The sequence below is a fragment of the Zophobas morio genome, unplaced genomic scaffold, assembly GCF_036711695.1.
Source record: "Zophobas morio isolate AGI-343-1 ecotype UQ-CSIRO unplaced genomic scaffold, CSIRO_AGI_Zmor_V1 ptg000044l, whole genome shotgun sequence".
Lineage (NCBI taxonomy): Eukaryota > Metazoa > Arthropoda > Insecta > Coleoptera > Tenebrionidae > Zophobas > Zophobas morio.
Window position 1 is genome coordinate 541,432 of NW_026972149.1, and position 23,233 is coordinate 564,664.

Sequence of the window (23,233 nt, forward strand, 5' to 3'; positions counted from 1 at the left end):
AACAAACAAACGTATAAAAGACATTAGATGCAATAAATATAATAGTGTTGTAATTTTCTACTTAAATAGCATTACGGCAGCCTGAAGTGGCAAATATTGTAAAACGTACATAACACTAATTAAACTGTTAAATTAAAACAAAAGTAAGTTTCTAAACAGCTTAAAGTGTTCAAGTGTCTAGGAACATTTAATAAGTTTAACAGATGTTGTTCATCTTTGTGTCAAAATAATAAGTGTATTTTACGCAAACACTGAAGCCAAAATTTAGTGTTGTTGGATGTAGTTATATAGTTATTAAAAACAAACGATTCTAGGAAAGACGGATAACTGAATATAAAATAAACCAAGAAAATGCAGAGAAACCTTTCAGAACCATGAAACTCGCTGTTCAAATGCCAAACATCTACAACTAATCAAATCTAACGACAGACGAAGGTCTCCGCTACACTCAACGTTTGTTTGAACAAGTAACAAATTCTGAGGTAAAAATCCAAAACGATCGACTTTTCGGTTACAACATGTTAATTCAAAACATGTCAGATGTGATAGAATTGGAATAAAACTACATAAACTACTGTTAATTCTTTATAACAGTCCTTTTTCTATACAGTTATATCACAAAATAATATCAGTCTGTTATTTCAATATAACAAAATTACCATACTGTTCTTGAACTCAAAAACAATCTCTTTGTTTACACGGTGAACCAAATCGAACAAGCAATACCTTACTCAGTACATTTTTTTTTATGATTTTCCGTATATCTACAGTTTTAACGACACAACAGAAATGATTGCAAAATTTATAAATGAATCCTAATCCTGGAAATTTTAAATATAACTACAAACATAGCCTGAGATAAGCTACTATCTACCATTCATTACAAGTTGCACCACAAACTAACTATAAAATATAATATTGCTGTGATTTATTATGCAAATAATCCATAGTTATGTTATATTTTGTTAGTAAACGAAGATGAAATAAGACAAATTAAGAATAAATTACTCATATACAACAATCTTGGGTTAGTGAAAGTGTGTATGTTCATGAAACAAAATAACGCTGTGTTTATTTTGGTGACAATATTTGTACGAATTTTACACCTCAGTGACCTACTATAGAAAAATTTTCAATGTTAGCTCTTTGCCACACAAAATTTACAAAAATGTTTTTCACATAAAGTTAGCTGAAAACTTAATCATAAATTAATACATGAAGCGTGAATACTGTACCAGTAAAAAAATCGGTAGTACATACATATGTAAATTCTAAACTTCTCCTTTAAGCTAAGGTGTAGAAAATTATAATCCAAAAGGTGTAAAGAATATATAAACTACAAATCACTATAAAAATGAATACATTTCTATCCGTTCTTAAGCGCTCTCCGGCTTAAATTAAATCATATACTTACTCAGTTTATTGTTAATATATAGAATGATCCAGTAATTCTACATAATTCTAACACCACAGGAAGTGTCTTTTTTGTAAATATTCTGTTATGCCTTCGTAGCCCTACTTTCCATTTTGTAGGCGATGACTAGATAAACAAACATATTCTCTATTTTTTGTTAAAGACACATACTGGAATGTATTCTAGAAAAAAATTAACACAGAAGTTGTCCCAAAAATTAATAACTGTACAAAGCTATCAATTTGGACTATTGTACTATCAATATACAGAATGTTCTTCTAAAGGAAACTTGTAGCCACAATGTGGAAAACTAATTGGTATATTATAGATTAATTTCTCAAATATAGTTAATAATCCTGAAAGAAGCTGTGTTTAGATTTATTTATTTAGTAATATTATGTATATTGATCAAATATTTGTACAAAATATGAGACAATACTGCAAATTATTTTATTCGTTAAAATAACTCGTTGTAATACATAAGCTCCGCTTAATACTGATTGTTTTAAAATCAGTAAACAACAACAATTAGTTTTCTACATGGAGCTTCAGGCGACGCTGTTTCTTCTTATTTAAATAAATTCACACCCTTTATAGACAAAAATATGTAGTAATCATATTATTTATAGTTCAAGAGTTTCACGCAGCCGTTTCTTTTGTTTTTGAATATTAAAACGGATGCGACAGTGTTTCCATCCCGTCCTGTAAAGTAACGTAATTAATGACAAAAATAAATACGAACGTGCATAACTATCACAAAACGCCTTGACTGCAATCGAATTACAGAACAAAAACTGAAACTAAGAAGCGTCTTTAAGTTGGAAACAACATCAGATCGTTATATACATTTTACGGTGAATTAATTATCACTAGAAGCATCCCTTTTGATAAAAACTAAGGGCTGGTAATTTTCTTATCAGCTTTTAGCGATATCCATGTAATCCCTAGACTGAACTAAACTAGGGCATGTCGTCCGATATTTGTGAGTGCGACTTGGTTGTTTATGAATTTTGATAGTAAAATGGGGTGAGTGTGTGTCGCAAGCTCGTGGGTACTTGATGGAGTTCGTCGAAATTAGTAATGCTTGCTTTGTAAAGCACATTCTTAATAACATCTGCCCTACTGGTAGATAAATTTTGAATCAACATGCAATGTTTTTGTTATCTAAATCATTCATCAAGCGAGATTTGGGTCAAGTAATTTTCCAAACAAAGACTCGTACACTAAGCAATCGCGATAAGTTGCATAATTAAGAAATTTCTTAAAGAAACCAATAAATACTTGTAAAAAGGTTAAAATTTACATAACGGAGAGACTAGTAAAGGAAGGAGGATGCAAAAGAACGGAAGTGGGCGTTCCTGCTGTTACTGAAGAAGTGGGGATACTACCCTTATAGCGACGCGGGCAACAACACCGTAACACGATTTTCTTTTTTTCTATGTAACGTTGTAATACGTAGACGTAGGGATCCAACGTAAAGTAAGTACACATGAGGAAGTTTGCCATTTTTGCGAACACTTTGTCAAAAGTCGAGTTTTTCCAAAACTGGGCCAACGGAATTGAAATCTAAAACGTCTCTATTAATCTTAGGCAGAAACGTCAGACAGAATATATACCATTTGGGGAGCCCAACACACCACGAATATGATGCAAATTACTGCCATCAACTTGGCAAAGGCTATTTCTTCCGGGGTTTGACACTTGGCTGCTGCTATTCGACTGTTCATTGTAGATCGACTCACTCTTCGAACTAACACACGGTCATTTGAACGGATTTTTGACAGTTCCCAAATCACGGTAAGGTTGCAAAACGCTATACAAAAGCACAAAGCAGTACCTGAAAAAAATAAAAAGTTTTTTTAACTGTATAGACCACTACAAACTTTTACGTCTTTTAGTTAAAAATTTTGTCTTAATCCGGGATGGACTATTTCAAATATTGTGTACAAACACCTTCAGCTATGTGAAAAAGATCTAATTATAAATAATATATTGAATATATTCTCTTAGAGTAACACAAGTGCTTTCATATTTGTATAAGAACTTTATATTTAAAAAATGTACGTTAGTATTCAGTTTGCATTAAAATTGAGTTTCAGCACAGTATTAAGTGCTTATAATCATATATGAAACAATGTTTCTGTTGTAAAGGTAAATTCATAAACCACAGGTGCAAGATTTCATTATTTTATAAAGTGTGTACTAAGCAAAATATTGAGATAATGTCATCAAATTATCGGTGGAGATGATTAGACAAATTTTAGTTAACATGTTACCATCTACACCATATACCTAAAATACAGATAAAAGTTTACGACAATCGGTCTGTTAGTTTTGGATATTATCTGTCTAATAAAAATCGACACAGACGACAGACAGACGTACACTTAGGGTCATGAAACGTCGAGAAAACATGACAGTAGCCCGTTGCCCGATGGACCCTATTATGACTTTCTTCGCTTAGACTCGGGAAGTAAAAAATACATTATTATCACCACTGAGATAAAACAAATAATGCGAAACTTTTAAAGTAGATTGAAAGTTACAAAAAAATAAAGCAGAAATCCAAATGTCTACTAACACAATTACTATCAAAACCTTTACTTGTTATTTAGTGAGAAGTTGTTACTAGGTGAAATGACCTTATGTAATACTATCTAACAATGAATTAATTACATAATGATTAATAGTTCACACAGAGTTTAAACCAACATTTTATCTTCCATTTGAACCCAGTACCGGTACTATGTTTTGAATTTAAAAATTGAAATCTGCTGAAATTTTTGACTTTCTTGTGCGATTCTACTTTGATAAGATTTTTAAAAGTTACAGGAAATCTCTCCTAATTTACTTAAATTTGCTAAACGAAGGACTTTTTACAATTCCAGTTTTCAATATCAAAGTCGTGCTTGTTTAAGATTAAGAATATACAACACTGACAGACAGCGTTGTTACTACAACAATTGTTACTGATTATTTTTAACTTTTTATAACACACGAAAGTGTAAATAAACCTGATAGGACACATTTAACGTGTACCTGATATGTAAAGTAAAACACTCCACAAAGTAAGAAACTTAGTTGACACTTACATGATTTTCTTACTTCATAGAAGCCATACTTCGTCGACATTTGTGTATTTTTATTTAAAGAAAAATTACCCTGATTTCTAACCAAGACTTTTATGTACCAGGTGGATGCGTTCCCACGGGCTGCTCTGAGTCCCATGCACGTATTACATACAATGTCATTTCTCATTACATAGTAATTACAATGTTCAATGTAAAATATACGAGAAATTCGAATATTATATCGTAAATACATATAACATATTTACTTGTCAATTTGCGGTAATACATAATCTTTTTATTTTGATTCTCCTTATGTACGCTTCAGAAATGAAACATCAAAGCCGGCTTTGAGCCAAGAGAAAATTTTAACATTTACCAAAGAAAGTATGGCAACGTGAGAACTTCTCTGTCGGCATTTTATTGAATAACCCGAAGATGATAACTCGATAAGACAACACATTCTTCTTAACCTTACTTAATTAAAAAAGCCAAAATTAATTAATAAAACTTACCGAAAATAAAAAATATGTAAGCATAAATCTTGTCGCTAAGTTCTGTGGCATCCCTATATCTACAACATTTTCCATCGTGATGGTCGTCGGGTTCTCCTTTGTAGTACAATCCGAAACCAAACAGAGGGAGATAAGTCAATAAGGCTCCTCCACACCACAGGGAGAAAATAAATATTTTTATCATTCTGTAGGTGACTAGCTAAAATAAAAAAAATACATTAACGTAAACACAAACAAGGAGTCGAAGGATTTATGTCACCCTCGTTCGCTGTCTGCATTGCAGAAATACAATTTAGTTAGACGCGCTTCACCGAAACTGTTTCTTTAGAACTTGCTTTTAACAGCAAACGTCAATCAATGACAACACGTCTCCCACATGTACTATATTTTATCAAATATTAATATGTCAATTTCGTTTGATAGAAAAAAATTCTTGTAATTTTTTTTCATAAAAATAAAGAATTACGTACCATATGGCTACAACAAAAGTTTTAATGCGCATCGGGGAAGTCATGGGGTCGAGTTATGCATTCTATTCTATTGTGTTTGCACAAGTTGTGCGACATATTTAAAAAAAGTTAAAGCTTGTTTTGGTGGTTTAAAATTAATTTTTTGATTCATCTGACGTCTAAATAGTGCTGAAATAAACTTCCGGTACACTTGTAGGCGTGCATTACTGACAAACGAAACCTCCAAGAGAAACCGCAATTATTGGTTAAAGATTAAAATAAAACGATCTCGAGTTTCTCTAAAAGAATGTGCAAACACTGCACTATTCTTAGCAAAAACACCAACAACAGGAAACAAAGAAAAGAATTAAATGTCATACAATAGCTTGTGGTGCAACATAATTACATTTTATTACTGCACCAAAAAGGAACCCACGCTGTGCTTTTATTTACACTAATTTACGCTCCTCTACTACCAATTATTTCCAATAAATTAGTTTATTTACTTGGTACACTTTTGAGGCCTCTATAATTAATTTATTTTTGTAGCTTTATTGTGACACTCTTGCACCTGTAATAAAATACATTGTTTACCGTCGATATCGCTCTAGAGCAATATTTCGGTAAATAGACTATTAAATTCTGGAATTTCAGTTATTTGACGGCTTTGCACAAAAACTGTTTGACTATACACTCACTGTTATCAAATCGTTTAAAAACCAATCAACTCTAATTGTTGTTTCCACAAATTGTACAACTATCTACTTACATTCAATCGATTTTAAATAGTTCAATGGCATCCAACGAAAAACTCGAGAGGTAGCGTTAATTTGATTTAGCTTATCGCATCGCAGACAGTGGCGTAGCAAGGTTAACTCGGCGATCCCTGTACCACGATAATTTAAAAAATTGGTTTGGATAAAAAAACATAGTGTTTTCTCCCAACTTATGTGCTGTTAGCATTCTAAAATACAGATGCAAATATTATAAAAAAACCCATTGTAAATAAAATTTTGTTTAGCCCTACTGTCAAACCGAGTTAGGAGTATATACATTTTCAAAATAATTGCCAATGACTAAGGTTCGAATCCATAAATATAAATGACTATATTATATAGTACCTTACGATAAAAATATTTTAACGGATTGAAATGACAAATTCCAGTTCTCTTTTTGTATAATTTTGAAACGACTGGCAAAATTTCAAAACACTATTAATTACACAGGCTTGCGATGAAAAACTTGTGTTAAAATAAATAGATGGATCCAATACATTTTCGGACGATAATTACCATAAAAATAGTTAAAAAACGTACAGTTAAAAAAATTAAAACCAAAAATTTCATATATATGCTATAGTCTTGAAAAAAATACGGTAGTAGGCTTTTAATGAAATTCATAATTAATTTTGCAGGTTTGTGTTATTGTGATCTCGATTTTTTTATAAGATTTTTTTGGAGGAAAAAATCATCATTCTGTGCAGTAGGACGTATAAGCTACATGTAATGTATTTTAATACGTTACACAACGGAATGAGGTTGCATTAAAAAATCAATTCAATTCCTACACGAGAGCTTTTATGTTACAAAGTTTTTGATGCCATCTTTGCATGTTATTTAATCTCCCATTGTAGAACGGATAAGTTTTGTCGATAACGAAGGAATAGGGACCAGCAAGCAACTTTAAAATGTAAAAATCTATTCCAAAGCAAAACGTCGCGTTATTCTAACAAGTGCAAAGTATTGGAAAAACCGTTTGTAAATGTAAATCTAGATCTACATTTGGCGTTAACAACTTTTGAAATATTACTTTTATTTAGAGTAATGTAATATATAAGAACTTTAGTTCCCACGTAGGTACTGGGAATTTCTAAAAAATTAAAGACCGCAAATTTTGTAGAAAATTTAACAATATGCTGAAAAAATTAGTCGAAAGTTATTTCGACAGAACTTCCCTTGCTTCTGAAGTACAGGCTAACAAATACCACTTCTTTGAAAAATTATAAAAAAATTTTGCGGAATTTTACTTTTTCATGATAACATCAATAATAAAAACAGTATAGAAGGTACTAGTCACAGTGTACTAGAAAAAAAGGTTTCACCTTCTTAAAAAAAGACAGTTGGGAGCCTCGAGAAGATTTAATATAAAAGACACTCGAAGCCCCCGAGAAGGTTCCACATTCTTAAAAAAAGACAGTTGCGACCCCCGAGAAGGTTTTACATTTTTAAAAAAGACAGTTGGAACGTCCGAGAAGGTTTTATATTTTTAAAAAAGACAATTGGGACCCCTCAGACGGTTTCACATTAAAAAAAATACATTTGGAGCCCCCGAGATGGTTTTACATTTTTGGAAATGACAGTTGGGACCCCAAGAAGGTTTCATATTCTTAAAAAAAGACATTTGGCGCCCCCGAGAAGGTTTTACATTTTTAAATAAAAATCATCAATAAAAAAATTGGTATGACGTCATAACAAACAATGCGAGAGAAAAAGAGAAGAAGAAAAAAGAAAAAATGAAAGGCAAACTCGTACCCACTAGATCACAACCGGAATGCGTTACTCTAATGGTAAACTGTTATTATACCGTACATTATGTTTTTGCAAAAATTTTGACGGTTAATCAAATAAACATTGAATTCTTTGAAATGACGTCATCAAATTGTTGGTAGGGATGATTAGCAAAATTTTGGTTAGAATTTAAAAACAGCTAAACTTAAACGTCTACATTCGTCGAAAAATGTCATATACAGAAACAAATTGAGTATTTTCATCTTTCAACATCTTGTTTAAGCGAAGCTTACGTGAAAATTTTTGTACATGACAACATTATCGTGTATTAACAGCATATAGTGATCGGTTACTCGTTACGCCACTGTATGCCATCAACACATCGAATGGTAGTCTTTAGTAATTATTGGTCCTATTTAAATGTCATTATTTAAACGATTATGATTAATCTGTTTGTTGTGAAGTATTTAGTTTTCAAGAGTGAAAAATGCATATTTTATGTTACTTGAAATGAATGTGTAATGTGTGCTGCATAATTACGCCATTATGTAAATTGACACCAAATAAAGAACCTGGAGGACAAACAAAATTGCAAATCTGAGTAAAATAACGCACAATGGCCCCTATTAAGACCAAATGAGAACCGTATTTGGCGCGAACTGTGAGTCAAATCAAAACTGGCCCATGTAACTTCTCGACAAATGTTTTAAACAGTTATTTGTGTAATCATTTCGTTGTTAGAATCATGCCTGAATTAGTGGAGCATTAATAACAATATTGGAAATTTATACACCCTGGCGATCAAGGAAATAAAACAAATTTTCGCACAGATACCTTTTCAAACATTAGTCAATAAATTACACCGGTCACTATTATAATTGTTCTTCAATTGGAGGGTTGTCATACCTGGCTGTATCCCATGCTGTTTAAAGATTAAACAACCTGACGATTAGGAAATAATTCAAACGGTGGAATTTTCATACAGACATTAATCAAAAACTTACATCGGCCTGGACACTTTTACGCGAGCGGCCGCTGGGTGCGTTCATTGCTTATCGTTTTGTCCCTCGTGTGTGTCTACAAAACGGCAAGAATTTGACCCAGGTAAAAATAGGGCGTACCTGTTGATAGTAGAAAGGCCTTGTGAGGGCCACCCATCTCTCTAAAGCCATGACAAAGGCCACACATCCCGATCCCAGTCCGAAGGCGCGGAGGAGCACAAAACCCACACACCTCCAGTAAATAGGGACCAGTTCGTACTTTTGGAGGGTTATGACGGTGAACATGCCCACTTCGGCCACCAGATCGTTGACGGCGAGACATCGCAGCATCAGGACGTGCTTCTTGTTCCTGGTTCGCGCTGATCTGTAGAGGATCCAGAGGGCAGCGATGTTGCCAGCGACCCCGATGAAGAAGACCAGCGTGATGATCGTGTAGCGAAGAACACCAACTTCCACCATGCCTTCACAAGTATTATTATCCATGACTCGAATCCTCTATTATCACTATTTACTTATAAATCCAAACTTATCGACCTTTGTGCATTGTGACGATTGTTTGTAAACACTGCTGACCTCTTACTGAGCGTCTTCAGAGGGTGGTGGGCGCGAGGAAACTGACCACTGAATTTCGCTATAACAATTAACAATAAACAATAATTAAACAACCAACATATCCGGCCGGCTGATGAATATAGATGCGCGTTTTTAGCATTCGTCACTGGATAACGACGCGACTTTTTGGGTAACGCACATTTAAAAACCTATTCCGAAATCCATCACTCATTACTATGGTGCCTTAAATCACGCTCGATGAGAAAACGCCATAATAATTAAGGCGACATTTAATTCCGATGAATTCTTCACCACTGCTTACTCACTTCAACTACTAGCAGAATATAAACGAGATGTTTTGCAAATTATCTAAAACATCGCGTCTTTGAGCGCTATTTTGTTTTTCCTACATGACAGAGGTGTCGCTTTCTCGGATGGTTTGAAAATCTCACAAGAAGCACAACATATGCATCTCCAAGACTGTCACAAAAACAAATAGATATTTTTAATCAATTATCGCTGATTCGTATCTTCGGCACCTTAACAAAAAAATTACCATGTTACACCGAGCTATGATGTTAACCATTCTCTACATGGTACGTTATTATTACTTTTAGTTTCCTTTATGAATTCTATTACGGCGGAATATTAATTAACTTGGTCGTTGTGCTTCCAAGAGATCAACAATTAGTCATTAAAAGTGTCACATACCTGAACCCCATATCTGTGAATTGTACCACATGTACAGACTGCATTAAAAAATTATTACATCCGTATTTTTTCTTTTGGCACAAAATGCCTTTATTATGTAAATTTTGCACCTTCAAAGAACACAAATTATAGACACATTAATTCTAAACAAAAAAGTAAACTTTGAATACGGTGGAAGGACCGAATTCAAAGTTTACCTTTTTCTATCTAAAAAAAAAAATAATAATTGCTTGCTTTTGTTTGCAGAAACTGACTTCAAAATGAGTTTTTGAAATTTAATGCAGTATGTTTTTGAAGTACCATCGATGGATAAAAAAAAACTGAGACACAATTGGTGACTAGATAATACTGAAAATTAGAAATTTAAAACGTGTAGGTCTTATCAACAAAATATCACAGACGATCAGTATCAGTTACGAGAAAAGATAGATATGTACGGAAGGCTGTTATCAGAGAACATGGGGCATGATAGTGATCTAATATTTATTAGAAAAAAATAGGATCCATTTACCATTAACCACAATCTCACTATATAAAATTTTGTTGTTAATACGGTATACAAGTGAAAATATTGATTTTCGTAATCGACATTGCTTTTAGCTTTTTTAGCTTGAAGGGGAAAGCTTCATTTAGTACATTGGCGTTGCGACGCAAACTTTTTTTTTAAATATATATTTATATATCAGTAAAAGGTGATTTTAACGACTTTTTTTATCACACTAGAACTACAAAGTGACTAAATATTTTTTTCACTGAAGGTGCTTTATGATTTTTTTTTTTGCTTAGATATGAGCTTATTTTTGTGAATTATCATACGATATGCTATATATAGGTGGGTACATGTCATGAATTGGTGACGCCCTTCAAACAGGATATCGAAGTTATTAAACCAAGACTACATAGACAAAATACTCAATGCAAAATTCCGTTGTAACCAAGTGGACACATTTCCTACACATGTCAATATAAATAATGTTGTCCTAAAACAGAACAAAAGCATTGTTGATTCCTTTAATACAGGAAGATCAACATTCTTAAGACAAAGACAATGCGTATGTATATAAGGTACTGAAAAAATAAGGAAATTCTTAGCGCCATTATAAATATTCATACCGTCACTTCGGAATGCTTAGAATTTCAAACTAACCCTTTTGGGGATTTTTTCGTTCGATTCGGTAACGCTGATACCCTAATTCTCGACAAAACTCATGCAAAAAGTAAATACTTATTTGATAAATTTCGTCCTGTTTGAATTTTACTGCTTGGAAATGACTTTCAGTTTTTTAATGCGATAAGGCGCATGTTTGGGAAACTTAAATCGTTAATTAAAAACAATCTAAAAACGCGTCACGTATGCCGAAGTACACACGACTGAGATACTTCAAATAAAAGCGAACGGACAAAAGACGCACAATACCGCGCGTACAGCGAAAAAGTGAGGTTAGAACGCAAAATTGTTAATAATAAATAGTTTTTTTTTAAGATGTTGCTTTCAATTTGGTAAAACTCATTCGATTGTTTCTCTTTCATTTGTGGGGTTTGTACATACTTGACATATGTCGTTTGATTAAATAAATTTAATGGTAAATACCCGCCTTAAGAAGCAGCCATAATTAAATACCTTCCAAATAACTCCGTTTCTGTATTTCTATACCCGTAATAATTAACATTCTGTTGCACGCAAAAAATCTTAAAATTAATAGAAGAATTTCCATAAAGACGCCGCTGAATTTCTGGAATATTTTTACCTACTTCATTGAAGGTTTCGAATTATTTAGGTTAGAAGGTTAAAATCCCTGCCAGTGTCATATAAAAACACAGTTTAAAGTAATATATTCAATTTTGTTAAAGGCGTTTTCACCCTTAACACAACATGTTTAGAACTAATCTAAATTAAACATCTAAAATATGAATATCAACTCTCCCATCTTTCAGTGCCTCAGACTTTACCTAGTTGATCATTATCGTGCTGAAAAATGAGACTGCTAAGCTTAATACACTCTGGTAGTGTTTTCATCGAACGAGTTTACTCAACCCGATAACTTCCCTAATACTCGTAAGAATTTTAAATCATTCCACTTAACCAGCACAAAATAGTTTAAAAATTTGTACCTGTACTTAGTACAATTGTACTGTGTATTACACGCATGTTTTCAGTTAGGGCAATAAACAGAATTTAATATATTACCATTTTTAAATGAACAGTTGTCATAGTGCCAGCATGGTGCTCCCGTACCCACTTTGTTATCAATTAGCAGACTTCCGGCACAATATAGATATATAACTAACGTATGTGCTTCCGGTGTATTCTCCATATAATGTACACCTCTATATGGCAGCTAGTTTAATCAAAGAAAATATGCCGTGGGAAAATGCCATAAGGACACATATATTTTCCCTAAACAAACGAAAATGTGTTTAATATAATTTTTACTTCCCAAACAAAAGCTAAGAAAATATTGTAATAGGGTCCATCTGACGATTGGTTACTTTAATGTTTTCTGGACGTTTCATGATCCTTAGACTACAAAAAATAGGTCTCCATTTCCATCCGTCTGCCCGTCTGTCTGTTATCTGTCGTCTGTGTCAGTTTTTATTAGGTAGATGCAGTTACAGAATTTCAATATCTTTACCCGTTTTCAGGATATAACGGCTTTGAGTTTTTATCTGAGACTTCTTTAAATTACAAAAAAAAAACACAATATCTAATAAAAATGACTTTTTTAATGAAATGCGGTAAATATCGGTCGTAGAATCGTTTTTGAACGCAGCGATGTTACAAGTAAAAATAAAAAATTGAAAATATTGGCTTCCCTATTAAAAAAAAACACGATTTGTGTTAAAGTAGTATAGTTCCCCAGTTTGGTTAACTTCGTTAACAATAGATTACTACAGCAGTTGATGGGACTGTCATACATAAAGATTTCACCATTATACTGCATAATCGTAAGGGAATGTTGAAATTCTTATTTATGACAGTCCCATCACCAACAGTAGTAATCTTTTTTTAATAGGGTACTATCATAAAACCGAATTGGAACTGGGGAAACTATACTAACCGTGAAATGTGACAATTCATTGAAAATTAATTAATTTCTCATTAACTACTGTAAACAAATTCTGCAAGTGCCAACGGAATAATCCTGGCGCTAGTGTAGGAAAAATGGACTGTTTTTCATAATGTGGTCGAAAATAAAAAGGTGTCATTGAGAAAAATGGAATAAATTTTGGGGATGCATTTTATTACGGTTCAAAATTTAAATCTTATAAATACCTAAGACAACAACAAATTTTTGTGGCGGACAAGGAAGGAGAATATTGTTTTGCGAAAGCATGATGGAGATGGCAAATGACAGAAATTATCAAAATTGTGTTTACAATTCGTACAGTTTGACGTTTAACAGAAAAATCAAAATTACATATTTCACTACGACATATTTTGATCCTCGTTGGACAGTTATGTTGTTCCAGACAAAACTGGGATTATCCTGAAAAAATACTTCTACTACAATCAGTCGAGTTACACCAGTCCAGTCCTTGCTGTGGATGACATTTGAGAAAATTAAAAACCAGAGAATTTATGTTAGCTTGTTTATAATACAAGAATCAGTAAGTTACCAACATTAATGGGACAAGGTATTTTGATGTTATTATAATTATTGTAAAAAGTTTGATTTTTTATTAATTTATTATTTATTGTTTTGGCAATCTAAAAAACAACACAAGTTACTTTGGTGTTAAATTAAAGACTCACTATTGACCCGGAAATGGTCGGCCTTCAGGTAAGACTTCTTTCGTTGCGAATACAAAAACGAAGTAATGATATGCATCGATCAGACTGATAACAAAACGAAGCGTTGTTTGAAATTCTGAAACTCCAATATATTGTTTTGTTTATTATTCTTCAATTTGCTCCTGTGTGCCAGTACATTGACGACGCATCACCTGACAAGTGACGTAGACTACTCCGATTTAATTTACTTGGTGCTGAACTATCTTGATAACATGACGGACTGACCCTTATATTTAGAGATTTAAGGATTGTTGTAATTTTCAGATTAGAAAACAAATAGTCCAGGTAAGTATTTTCTAATTATCAATTCATCCAAAAATTAAAAAACGAATTAAACTTGCCATTATCTTAAAAATGCTTTTTGTTATTATTTTTACAACACATTTATTAAACTACATTGTGGTTTTCAAACAAGTTATTAATATAGAACGCTTCAATCCAAATTTGAAAAGGCCGCCTAGAATGTCAAATTTAATAATCGGTCATATCTTCTAGCACTAGCTCGGTCTAATTGTATTTATCTAGTGCGTTATGGCAATTACAATAAAGTTACTAAAAATATTAAATTTAAGACAATTAGTTCCGTTTACATTAGCAAAAGCGTTCGTAAAAATCGTTAATATTCAATATTTGATTCATTGAATGGTCTTCAATGCGAAGGAACTGGCGTCTACGTGCAGTTCAATTAAATTTGAATTAAGATGACAACATACCTTATTTTAAATCACTGATTGCAGTTAAAGTTCAAATACGATTGCTCAACACGCTTATTTTAACACGATTTGGCGGGAAATTTAATTTTTTACGAGTTCAACGCGTGATCAACAAGCGTATTTAATCCGAATCGACACACTACCCACAAATAAGATATATGTTATTTTTCGCTAGTTTCGGATGAAAAGCATCACATGACAGGCAATATACTATCCCGCACGCGTAGTAGACATAAAGACATCCTGTTTCTTATAAGATTTAAACAATAATAATAATAATATCTTGAGTGATTAGGAGAACATTAGATCTCATCGTAATATAATACCGGATTTAAATGCAAATAGCGTACAGGCGACATACTGATAACTGGTATTTTTCATACATATTAAGCGACGCATAGACCAGTAATCGATTGGACAAATTCCGAAAATTACTTTACGTGAGCATCCTTTCAATTAGAGAAGTGACAAATAAAAACGCCCTCAAATTCGTATAATACGTCTTAATTAAAACGGCAAGGTGTAAACTATGGTCACGCATTTACGCATTAAAATTGACGTCACAAGTGGAAGTAGAATACAAAATTGAAGGTTTCTAGTGACAAACAATGCCGCAATCGACCGTTGAATTATCGAAACTTTTAGAAATTTTCAAAAATTCACATCTCATACCGATTCTTTCGAAAATGTCGCTCCGTTACCATCAACACATTATATTTTTAGAATCAGCTGTCGAGATCTACGTCCCTAATTTTTTTCACAATTTTTAGACAACTTTTTTATACGAGAAATGTTTTTAATGGTCCCCCCTTCTTCACATTTCGGCCAATTTTTGACATATTCGAAACTTAACTAACTACATTTTCTTGTAGATTTCGAGCTCTAGAACTGGCTTCCGGCATCGTTTCTTTGATTAGTGCAACCGTTTTTCAGAATCGACCGTTGAAATATCAAAATTTTTAGAACTTCTCAAAAATTCACATTTCATATCGATTTTTTTGAAAATGTTGCTCCGTGACCATCAACACATTATATTTTTAGAATCAGCATGTTGAGATCTACGTTCCTGAATTTTTTCACAATTTTTAGACAACTTTTTTAAAAGTGAAAATTTTTCAATGGTCCCCCCTTCTTCAAATTTCGGCAAAATTTTTGCATTTTCGAAACTTAACCAAATACATTTTCTTGTAGATTTCGAGCTCTAGAACTCACTTCCGGCATCGTTTCTTTGATTAGTGCAACCGTTTTTCCAGAATCGACGGTTGAAATATCGAAATTTTTAGAAATTCTCAAAAATTTACATTTCATATCGATTCTTTCGAAAATGTTGCTCCGTGACCATCAACACACTACATTTTTGGAATCAGCATCTCGAGATCTAGATCCCTCAATTTTTTCACTATTTTCAGACAACTTTTTAAAAGTGAAAATTTTTCAATGGTCCCCCTTTCTTCAAATTTTGGCAAAATTTTTACATTTTCAAAACTTAACTAAACACATTTTCTTGCAGATTTCAAGCTCTAGAACTCACATCCGGCATCGTTTCTTTGATTAGTGCAACCGTTTTTCAAGAATCGACCGTTGAAATATCGAAATTTTTAGAAATTCTCAAAAATTCACATTTCATATCGATTCTTTCGAAAATGTTGCTCCGTGACCATCAACACATTATATTTTTAGAATCAGCATGTGGAGATCTACGTCCCTGAATTTTTTCCACAATTTTTAAACAACTTTTTTAAAAGTGAAAATTTTTCAATGCTCCCCCCTTCTTCAAATTTCGGCAAAATTTTTGCATTTTCGAAACTTAACCAAATACATTTTCTTGTAGATTTCGAGCTCTAGAACTCACTTCCGGCATCGTTTCTTTGATTAGTGCAACCGTTTCTCCAGAATCGACGGTTGAAATATCGAAATTTTTAGAAATTCTAAAAAATTCACATTTTATATCGATTCTTTCGAAAATGTTGCCCCGTGAGTATCAACACATTATATTTTTAGAATCAGCCTGTCGAGATCTACGTCCCTGAATTTTTTCACAATTTTTAGACAACTTTTTTAAAAATTAAAATTTTTCAATGGTCCCCCCTTCTTCAAATTTCGGCAAAATTTTTGCATTTTCGAAACTTAACCAAATACATTTTCTTGTAGATTTCGAGCTCTAGAACTCACTTCCGGTAGTGCAACCGTTTTTCCAGAATCGACGATTGAAATATCGAATTTTTTAGAAATTCTAAAAAATTCACATTTCATATCGATTCTTTCGAAAATGTTGCCCCGTGACCATCAACACATTATATTTTTAGAATCAGCATGTCGAGATCTACGTCCCTGAATTTTTTCACTGTTTTTAGACAACTTTTTTAAAAGTAAAAATTTTTCAATGGTCCCCCCTTATTCAAATTTCGGCAAAATTTTTACATTAACGAAACTTAACTAAATACATTTTCTTGTAGATTACGAGCTCTAGAACTCACTTCCGGCATCGTTTCTTTGATTAGTGCAACCGTTTTTCCAGAATCGACCGTTGAAATATCGAAATTTTTAGAAATTCTCAAAAATTCATATTTCGATCGATTCTTTCGAAAATGTTGCCCCGTGACCATCAACACATTATATTTTTAGAATCAGCATGTGGAGATCTACGTCCCTGAATTTTTTCACAATTTTTAGACAACTTTTTTAAAAGTGAAAATTTTTCAATGGTCCCCCCTTCTTCAAATTTCGGCAAAATTTTGACTTTTTGGAAACTTAACTAAATACATTTTCTTGTAGATTTCGAGCTCTAGAACCCACTTCCGGCATCGTTTCTTTGATTAGTCCAACCGTTTTTCCAAAATCGACCGTTGAAATATCGAAATTTTTAGAAATTCTGAAAAATTCATTTTTCATATCGATTCTTTCGAAAATGTTGCTCCGTGACCATCAACACACTATATTTTTGGAATCAGCATGTCGAGATCTACGTCCCTGAATTTTTTCAAAATTTTTAGACAACTTTTTTAAAAGTGAAAATTTTTCAATGGTCCCCCCTTCTTCAAATTTCGGCAAAATTTTGACATTATCGAAACTTAACTAAACACATTTTCTTGTAGATTTCGAGCTCTAGAACTCACTTCCGGCATTGTTTCTTTGATTAGTGCAACCGTTTTTCCAGAATCGACCGTTGAAATATCGAAATTTTTAGAAATTCTCAAAAATTCACATTTCATATCGATTCTTTCGAAAATTTTGCTCCGTGACCATCAACACACTATATTTTTGGAATCAGCATCTCGAGAACTACGTCCCTAAATTTTTTCACTATTTTTAGACAACTTTTTTAAAAGTGAAAATTTTTCAATGGTCCCCCCTTCTTCAAATTTCGGCAAAATTTTGACTTTTTGGAAACTTAACTAAATACATTTTCTTGTAGATTTCGAGCTCTAGAACCCACTTCCGGCATCGTTTCTTTGATTAGTCCAACCGTTTTTCCAAAATCGACCGTTGAAATATCGAAATTTTTAGAAATTCTCAAAAATTCATTTTTCATATCGATTCTTTCGAAAATGTTGCTCCGTGACCATCAACACACTATATTTTTGGAATCAGCATGTCGAGATCTACATCCCTGAATTTTTTCACAATTTTAAGACAACTTTTTTAAAAGTGAAAATTTTTCAATGGTCCCCCCTTCTTCAAATTTCGGCAAAATTTTGACATTTTCAAAACTTAACTAAACACATTTTCTTGTATATTTCGAGCTCTAGAACTCACTTCCGGCATCGTTTCTTTGATTAGTGCAACCGTTTTTCCAGAATCGACCGTTGAAATATCGAAATTTTTAGAAATTCTCAAAAATTCACATTTCATATCGATTCTTTCGAAAATGTTGCCCTGTCACCATCAACACATTATATTTTTAGAATCAGCATGTCGAGATCTACGTCCCTAAATTTTTTCACTATTTTTAAACAACTTTTTTAAATGTGAAAATTTTTCAATGGTCCCCCCTTCTTCAAATTTCGGCAAAATTTTTGCATTTTCGAAACTTAACCAAATACATTTTCCTGTAAATTTCGAGCTCTAGAACTCACTTCCGGCATCGTTTCTTTGATTGGTGCAACCGTTTTTCCAGAATCGACGGTTGAAATATCGAAATTTTTAGAAATTCTAAAAAATTCACATTTCATATCGATTCTTTCGAAAATGTTGCCCCGTGACCATCAACACATTATATTTTTAGAATCAGCATGTGGAGATCTACGTCCCTGAATTTTTTCACAATTTTTAGACAACTTTTTTAAAAGTGAAAATTTTTTAATGGTACCCCCTTCTTCAAATTTCGGCAAAATTTTTAGATTTTCAAACCTTGACAAAATACATTTTCTTGTAGATTTCGAGCTCTAGAACTCAATTCCGGCATCGTTTCTTTGATTAGTGCAACCGTTTTTCCAAAATCGACCGTTGAAATATTGAAATTTTTAGAAATTCTCAAAAATTCAAATTTCATATCCATTCTTTCGAAAATGTGCCCCGTGACCATCAACACATTACATTTTTAGAATCAGCATGTCGAGATCTACGTCCCTGAATTTTTTCACTATTTTTAGACAATTTTTTAAAAGTGAAATTTTTTCAATGGTCCCCCCTTCTTCAAATTTCGGCAAAATTTTTACATTTTCGAAACTTAACGAAATACATTTTCTTGTAGATTTCGAGCTCTAGAACTCAATTCTGGCATCGTTTCTTTGATTAGTGCAACCGTTTTTCCAGAATCGACCGTTGAAATGTCGAAATTTTTAGAAATTCTCAAAAATTCACATTTCATATCGATTCTTTCGAAAATGTTGCTCCGTGACCATCAACACACTATATTTTTGGAATCAGCATCTCGAGATCTACGTCCCTGAATTTTTTCACAATTTTTAGACAACTTTTTTAAAAGTGAAAATTTTTCAATGGTCCCCCCTTCTTCAAATTTCGGCAAAATTTTTGCATTTTCGAAACTTAACCAAATACATTTTCCTGTAGATTTCGAGCTCTAGAACTCACTTCCGGTATCGTTTCTTTGATTGGTGCAACCGTTTTTCCAGAATCGACGGTTGAAATATCGAAATTTTTAGAAATTCTAAAAAATTCACATTTCATATCGATTCTTTCGAAAATGTTGCCCCGTGACCATCAACACATTATATTTTTAGAATCAGCATGTGGAGATCTAAGTCCCTGAATTTTTTCACAATTTTTAGACAACTTTTTGAAAAGTGAAATTTTTTCAATGGTCCCCCCTTCTTCAAATTTCGGCAAAATTTTTACATTTTCGAAACTTTACTAAATACATTTTCTTGTAGATTTCGACTTCTAGAACTCACTTCCGGCATCGTTTCTTTGATTAGTGCAACCGTTTTTCCAGAATCGACGGTTGAAATATCGAAATTTTTAGAAATTCTAAAAAATTCACATCTCATATCGATTCTTTCGAAAATGTTGCCCCGTGACCATCAACACATTATATTTTTAGAATCAGCATGTGGAGATCTACGTCCCTGAATTTTTTCACAATTTTTAGACAACTTTTTGAAAAGTGAAATTTTTTCAATGGTCCCCCCTTCTTCAAATTTCGGCAAAATTTTTGCATTTTCGAAACTTAACCAAATATATTTTCTTGTAGATTTCGAGCTCTAGAACTCACTTCCGGCATCGTTTCTTTGATTAGTGCAACCGTTTTTCCAGAATCGACGGTTGAAATATCGAAATTTTTAGAAATTCTAAAAAATTCACATTTTATATCGATTCTTTCGAAAATGTTGCCCCGTGGCCATCAACACATTATGTTTTTAGAATCAGCATGTCGAGGTCTACGTCCTTGAATTTTTTCACAATTTTTAGACAACTTTTTTAAAAGTGAAAATTTTTGAATGGTCCCCCCTTCTTCAAATTTCGGCAAAATTTTTGCATTTTCGAAACTTAACCAAATACATTTTCCTGTAGATTTCGAGCTCTAGAACTCACTTCCGGCATCGTTTCTTTGATTGGTGCAACCGTTTTTCCAGAATCGACGGTTGAAATATCGAAATTTTTAGAAATTCTAAAAAATTCACATCTCATATCGATTCTTTCGAAAATGTTGCCCCGTGACCATCAACACATTATATTTTTAGAATCAGCATGTGGAGATCTACGTCCCTGAATTTTTTCACAATTTTTAGACAACTTTTTTAAAAGTGAAAATTTTTCAATGGTACCCCCTTCTTCAAATTTCGGCAAAATTTTTAGATTTTCAAAACTTAACAAAATACATTTTCTTGCAGATTTCGAGCTCTAGAACTCAATTCTGGCATCGTTTCTTTGATTAGTGCAACCGTTTTTCCAAAATCGACCGTTGAAATATTGAAATTTTTAGAAATTCTCAAAAATTCAAATTTCATATCCATTCTTTCGAAAATGTGCCCCGTGACCATCAACACATTACATTTTTAGAATCAGCATGTCGAGATGTACGTCCCTGAATTTTTTCACTATTTTTAGACAATTTTTTAAAAGTGAAATTTTTTCAATGGTCCCCCCTTCTTCAAATTTCGGCAAAATTTTTACATTTTCGAAACTTAACGATATACATTTTCTTGTAGATTTCGAGCTCTAGAACTCAATTCTGGCATCGTTTCTTTGATTAGTGCAACCGTTTTTCCAGAATCGACCGTTGAAATGTCGAAATTTTTAGAAATTCTCAAAAATTCACATTTCATATCGATTCTTTCGAAAATGTTGCTCCGTGACCATCAACACACTATATTTTTGGAATCAGCATCTCGAGATCTACGTCCCTGAATTTTTTCACAATTTTTAGACAACTTTTTTAAAAGTGAAAATTTTTCAATGGTCCCCCCTTCTTCAAATTTCGGCAAAATTTTTGCATTTTCGAAACTTAACCAAATACATTTTCCTGTAGATTTCGAGCTCTAGAACTCACTTCCGGCATCGTTTCTTTGATTGGTGCAACCGTTTTTCCAGAATCGACGGTTGAAATATCGAAATTTTTAGAAATTCTAAAAAATTCACATCTCATATCGATTCTTTCGAAAATGTTGCCCCGTGACCATCAACACATTATATTTTTAGAATCAGCATGTGGAGATCTAAGTCCCTGAATTTTTTCACAATTTTTAGACAACTTTTTTAAAAGTGAAATTTTTTCAATGGTCCCCCCTTCTTCAAATTTCGGCAAAATTTTTACATTTTCGAAACTTTACTAAATACATTTTCTTGTAGATTTCGACTTCTAGAACTCACTTCCGGCATCGTTTCTTTGATTAGTGTAACCGTTTCTCCAGAATCGACCGTTGAAATATCGAAATTTATAGAAATTCTCAAAAATTCATATTTCATATCGATTCTATCGAAAATGTTGCCCCGTGGCCATCAACACATTATATTTTTAGTATCAACATGTCGAGATATACGTCCCTGAATTTTTTCACAATTTTTAAACAACTTTTTTAAAAGTGAATTTTTTTCAATGGTACCCCTTTCTTCAATTTTCGGCAAAATTTTTACATTTTCAAAACTTAACCAAATACATTTTCTTGTAGATTTCGAGCTCTAGAACTCACTTCCGGCATCGTTTCTTTGATTGGTGCAACCGTTTTTCCAGAATCGACGGTTGAAATATCGAAATTTTTAGAAATTCTAAAAAATTCACATTTCATATCGATTCTATCGAAAATGTTGCCCCGTGACCATCAACACATTATATTTTTAGAATCAGCATGTCGAGATATACGTCCCTGAATTTTTTCACAATTTTTAAACAACTTTTTTAAAAGTGAATTTTTTTCAATGGTACCCCCTTCTTCAAATTTCGGCAAAATTTTTACATTTTCAAAACTTAACAAAATACATTTTCTTGTAGATTTCGAGCTCTAGAACTCAATTCCGGCATCGTTTCTTTGATTAGTGCAACCGTTTTTCCAAAATCGACCGTTGAAATATTGAAATTTTTAGAAATTCTCAAAAATTCAAATTTCATATCCATTCTTTCGAAAATGTGCCCCGTGACCATCAACACATTACATTTTTAGAATCAGCATGTCGAGATCTACGTCCCTGAATTTTTTCACTATTTTTAGACAATTTTTTAAAAGTGAAATTTTTTCAATGGTCCCCCCTTCTTCAAATTTCGGCAAAATTTTGACATTTTCGAAACTTAACTAAACACATTTTCTTGTAGATTTCGAGCTCTAGAACTCACTTCCGGCATCGTTTCTTTGATTAGTGCAACTGTTTTTCCAGAATCGACCGTTGAAATATCGAAATTTTTTGAAATTCTCAAAAATTCATATTTCATATCGATTCTTTCGAAAATGTTGCTCCGTGACCATCAACACACTATATTTTTGGAATCAGCATCTCGAGATCTACGTCCCTGAATTTTTTCACAATTTTTAGACAACTTATTTAAAAGTGAAAATTTTTCAATGGTCCCCCCTTCTTCAAATTTCGGCAAAATTTTTACATTTTCGAAACTTAAC

General features: G+C 32.7%; 1 protein-coding gene across 2 annotated transcripts; it reads right to left on the reverse strand.

The window, feature by feature from the left end:
- Positions 1–572: 572 nt before the first annotated feature.
- LOC135141490 (prostacyclin receptor) lies at positions 573–14,848 on the reverse strand. Of its 2 annotated transcripts, none has more exons than XM_064072624.1 (5): positions 14,724–14,848; positions 9,075–9,585; positions 4,998–5,196; positions 3,031–3,251; positions 573–2,980 (listed from the first exon to the last, which is right to left on the reverse strand). In XM_064072624.1, the coding sequence occupies exons 2-5, from the start codon at positions 9,435–9,437 to the stop codon at positions 2,714–2,716; spliced, it is 1,050 nt and encodes a 349-aa protein (XP_063928694.1). In that variant the 5' UTR covers positions 9,438–9,585; positions 14,724–14,848; the 3' UTR covers positions 573–2,713. The 2 variants fall into 2 exon arrangements, with proteins under 2 accessions (XP_063928694.1, XP_063928695.1); XM_064072625.1 differs by lacking the exon at positions 14,724–14,848 and adding an exon at positions 10,218–10,265.
- Positions 14,849–23,233: the final 8,385 nt, after the last annotated feature.

Bases quoted from the DNA above. Each gene is read 5' to 3' on its own strand.
- LOC135141490 (XM_064072624.1), bottom strand. From the start codon at position 9,437: ATGGATAATAATACTTGTGAAGGCATGGTGGAAGTTGGTGTTCTTCGC. The intron at 5,197-9,074 runs GTACGCCCTATT...TTTTTATTTTAG, and splicing joins GGCCTTTCTACTATCAACAG to CTAGTCACCTACAGAATGAT. The intron at 2,981-3,030 runs GTATATATTCTG...GAGACGTTTTAG, and splicing joins TGTGTTGGGCTCCCCAAATG to ATTTCAATTCCGTTGGCCCA.